Raw genomic sequence first — 4,714 nt, forward strand, 5'->3', positions numbered from 1 at the left:
TCCTCTCTCTCTCTCTCTCTCTCTCTCTCTCTCTCTCTCTCTCTCTCTCTCTCTCTCACACCTGGCACCTCCTCTCTCTTTCTCTCTCTCACGCCTGGCACCTCCTCTCTCTCTCTCTCTCTCTCTCTCACACCTGGCACCTCCTCTCTCTCTCTCTCTCTCTCTCTCTCTCTCTCTCTCTCTCTCTCTCTCTCTCTCTCTCTCTCTCTCTCTCTCTCTCTCTCACACCTGGCACCTCCTCTCTCTCTCTCTCACCTGGCACCTCCTCTCTCTCTCTCTCTCTCTCTCTCTCTCTCTCTCTCACAACTGGCACCTCCTCTCTCTCTCTCTCTCTCTCACACCTGGCACCTCCTCTCTCTCTCTCTCTCTCTCTCTCACACCTGGCACCTCCTCTCTCTCTCTCTCTCACACACCTGGCACCTCCTCCTCTCTCTCTAACACCTGGCACCTCCTCTCTCTCTCTAACACCTGGCACCTCCTCTCTCTCTCTCTCTCTCTCTCTCTCTCTCTCTCTCTCACACCTGGCACCTCCTCTCTCTCTCTCTCTCTCTCTCTCTCTCTCTCTCTCCCACGCCAGGCACCTCCTCTCTCTCTCTCTCTCTCTCTCTCTCACACCTGGCACCTCCTCTCTCTCTCTCTCTCTCTCTCTCACACCTGGCACCTCCTCTCTCTCTGTCTCTCTCTTTCTCACACCTGGCACCTCCTGTGTGTACTCTCTGACCTTATGGCGTGGACGCTTAACTTCCCTTGTTGTTGTTAACTCCCTGCCTGGACCTACGGCGGCCTCCGTATTATAAACGGGTCAGCAGCAGGTGGTGTAGGGTCAGCAGCAGGTGGTGTAGGGTCAGCAGCAGGTGGTGTAGGGTCAGCAGCAGTATCTGGTGTAGGGTCAGCAGCAGGTGGTGTAGGGTCAGCAGCAGGTGGTGTATGGTCAGCAGCAGCTGGTGTAGGGTCAGCAGCAGCTGGTGTAGGGTCAGCAGCAGGTGGTGTATGGTCAGCAGCAGGTGGTGTAGGGTCAGCAGCAGCTGGTGTAGGGTCAGCAGCAGGTGGTGTAGGGTCAGCAGCAGGTGGTGTAGGGTCAGCAGCAGGTGGTGTATGGTCAGCAGCAGGTGGTATAGGGTCAGCAGCAGCTGGTGTAGGGTCAGCAGCAGCTGGTGTAGGGTCAGCAGCAGCTGGTGTAGGGTCAGCAGCAGCTGGTGTAGGGTCAGCAGCAGCTGGTGTAGGGTCAGCAGTAGGTGGTGTAGGGTCAGCAGCAGCTGGTGTAGGGTCAGCAGCAGGTGGTGTATGGTCAGCAGCAGGTGGTGTAGGGTCAGCAGCAGCTGGTGTAGGGTCAGCAGCAGCTGGTGTAGGGTCAGCAGCAGGTGGTGTATGGTCAGCAGCAGGTGGTGTAGGGTCAGCAGCAGCTGGTGTAGGGTCAGCAGCAGGTGGTGTAGGGTCAGCAGCAGGTGGTGTAGGGTCAGCAGCAGCTGGTGTGGGGTCAGCAGCAGCAGGTGTAGGGTCAACAGCAGCTGGTGTGGGGTCAGCAGCAGCAGCTGGTGTGGGGTCAGCAGCAGCAGCTGGTGTGGGGTCAGCAGCAGCAGCTGGTGTGGGGTCAGCAGCAGCAGCTGGTGTGGGGTCAGCAGCAGCAGCTGGTGTGGGGTCAGCAGCAGCTGGTGTAGGGTCAGCAGCAGGTGGTGTAGGGTCAGCAGCAGCTGGTGGTGTAGGGTCAGCAGCAGCAGCAGCTGGTGTGGGGTCAGCAGCAGGTGGTGTGGGGTCAGCAGCAGCAGCTGGTGTAGGGTCAGCAGCAGCTGGTGTCGGGTCAGCAGCAGCTGGTGTAGAGTCAGCAGCAGCTGGTGTAGGGCAGCAGCAGCAGCTGGTGTAGGGTCAGCAGCAGCTGGTGTAGGGTCAGCAGCAGCTGGTGTAGGGTCAGCAGCAGGTGGTGTAGGGTCAGCAGCAGGTGGTGTAGGGTCAGCAGCAGGTGGTGTAGGGTCAGCAGCAGCTGGTGCAGGGTCAGCAGCAGGTGGTGTAGGGTCAGCAGCAGCTGGTGTGGGGTCAGCAGCAGCTGGTGTAGGGTCAGCAGCAGCAGCTGGTGTAGGGTCAGCAGCAGCAGCTGGTGTAGGGTCAGCAGCAGCTTGTGTAGGGTCAGCAGCAGGTGGTGTAGTGGGAGGAACAGTGAGAGACAGCGGGTATACAAGTGTGGCAGTGTTTACAGTAATGTCAGGGTCAGGAACTGAGGTGGAAGCTGAGGCCGAGGTGGGGAAGACTTCATCAGGCACGGTAATGGTCTGGTCAGCCTCGTACAGGAGGTTGACAGTTCTCACTAATTCACAGTAATTGGAGCCAGTAATTTTACTCACTAAACATGTAATATTATATGTAGTGTTAAGGTCGGTGGCAGTATCCGGTAACCGTCGTGGCGAAACCTGGGTCGACGATTGGCTGGAGTCTGGTGGTGATGAAGGCTGGGTCGGTGATTGGTTGACTGGCTGGCTGCCGGACTGCATGCTGGGTCCCCATTGGCTGGGACGCTGGTGGGCGGCTCCTCCTCCCGGGAGCTCCGAGAAAATGGCGGCTTGCAAGTAAATAATAAATAAATAAATTATTTTTTATTCGTGAAAAGTACATAGATAGTTGATTTACAAAGCTAATGTTGGATTTATAGATAGAGCAAATACATACAATACCTAAAGCCACTAATACACATAGCGTTACAGGCAAGTTGAACGGTGAGGGAGCTCGACGAGCCTCAGAAGCCCCTCCAAACTTTCCCCTTTTCGCCCTCCTGGGCTAAGGTATGCTGAACTCTATAGTTACTATATGAGTACTGGAACACTTGATGATATATTGGACTTGTATCCAAGATTGACCATGTAATATATCAATCAAACAATGTATATATATGATGTAACTATATAACCTGAGCTTGTAAAAGCACCTTCATCACCTTCAGTGATTAAGTGCTTAATTGCACACTAGTTTCTTTATCAGCTACCTCACCCTGTCAGAGTAAATGAGACAGATGTATGTGAATGCATGTGTGTGTATATATGTATGTATATGTGTGTGTGTATGTGTATGTATATGTATGGGTATAAAGCATATATGGAAGCTGATCAGAATTACATTTCACCTTTGTGAATGTACATTAATGACACTATGTAAAAGACACATCAAACACTTTATGTAGGACATACGTAAATCTGTGTATCTATGTATTTACGTATGTAGGTTAGCTTAGCATTTTAAAAGCACCGAATCACCTTCTGTGGTTGAGTGTTCAATAAACCCTTGAACTATATGTTTAACACTTCTCTAACCCTGTCCATGAAGGACAGAAGAAAATGTATAAATGCTGGTTAGCATTGTAAATGTCTGGCCACGTCTGTGGTAGAAAATAATAATAATAAAAAAAAAAAAAAAAAAAAAAAAGCTCCTCCAGCTCTCGCAAGCTTCTTAATGTCATCATTGTGTACAGGACACAGATGAGGTATGGCAATATGGTCATCACCTACACAACGGGTGACGCGACACTGTTTATAGTGGTGGTCCTGGGCACTAACTCTGCACTTATTCACACTTTGAGGGCACTTCTTGGTCTCGTGAGAGTACTGGTAGCACTTGTAGCACTGGCTTACATCGTAATAACCTTCCATGTGTACTGAAGCAGGTGGTGTGTTGACGCCTAAGACCTAACCTCAAGGTCACTATCAAGGTGGAGCGAGTGTGGTTGTTGTTGGTGGTGGTGATCTTTTGGCTGAGACAGCTGTCATGTTGACGTTTTCAGAGTTGATGTTGTCCAGAATGACGTCCACCTCGTGCTCGGTGATCCCCGAGCTGACTCTCCTAGCCAAGATGGTCCCTTCATAGTGTACAGACGTGGCGGCAGGTGTGAACAGGCGTTCAGGGTCGTCTTCAGAGGAGCCAGAGAGGACGACACCCTCGTCGTCCTGCTGGATATCGTCGGGTACTGTGTTGGTCGCGGCGGTGAGTATTTCATCTCGTCCGAATGCGTGGTTCTCTAGGAACCTTAACTCTGAAGGTCATGGTACGGTGTGGCTAGTACCCGCGAGGACCCAGGAGCCGAGGCGAAGCAAAAATGTCCAAAGAGCTAGCAAGCAGGGATGGAAGAAGCACGCGAAGGATTTAGGAAAACATGAAGGAGGATTAGGAGGTTGGGCAAAGAGTGGGGAGGACAAGAGTGGAGTGGGGAAGAGTGGCTAAGGCTACTTTCTTATTGATATGCTCAGTGGAATTCAAAAGTCTCGATATTACGTAGCCCCAATTGTGGTGGAGTTCTGTACTTGTATTAACGTGCCACAATGTTGATGACCCCAAGTGTACTAGCCCAGCTGCCCACTGAGCACAGTTGAATCTTGTTAGAGTTTGTCACGATTTTCCGGTCTTGTTCCCAACTTGCTGTGGCTGCTAGTTCCTCTTTCGTCTTCCTTATGACTGAATGTTGTTTAGTTCCTTGGCCAGCAGGCATCCACGACACTACATGGATGACATCCTCCACGAATTGAGTGATAATAGTGTCGTTATAAATAGGGTATGGCAATAGGGCGTGGCAATAGAGCGTGGCAATAGGGCGTGGTAATAGGGCGTGGCAAATCGTTTACAAAGAGATTGAAGAGGAGTGGGCTGATGCATGATCCCTGAGGAACTCCTGCTGTCGGGATAAAGGCTTCAGCTTCCTTGTTGTTAAACATTGGAATTATTGTTCTGTGGCTTAGAA

The 4,714-nt window shown here is 51.5% G+C and overlaps 1 protein-coding gene across 1 annotated transcript in view; it reads left to right on the top strand.

Annotated features, from left to right (window-relative positions):
* The window catches only part of LOC138369225 (histidine-rich protein PFHRP-II-like), a 41,017-nt gene extending 38,455 nt beyond the window's left edge, over positions 1-2,562 (top strand). The window contains exon 6 of the mRNA XM_069332166.1: positions 2,360-2,562. Coding sequence (XP_069188267.1) covers positions 2,360-2,562 — 203 coding nt within the window. The remainder of the gene's footprint in view (positions 1-2,359) is intronic.
* Positions 2,563-4,714: the final 2,152 nt, after the last annotated feature.

Source organism: Procambarus clarkii, chromosome 27, assembly GCF_040958095.1.
Source record: "Procambarus clarkii isolate CNS0578487 chromosome 27, FALCON_Pclarkii_2.0, whole genome shotgun sequence".
Classification (NCBI taxonomy): domain Eukaryota; kingdom Metazoa; phylum Arthropoda; class Malacostraca; order Decapoda; family Cambaridae; genus Procambarus; species Procambarus clarkii.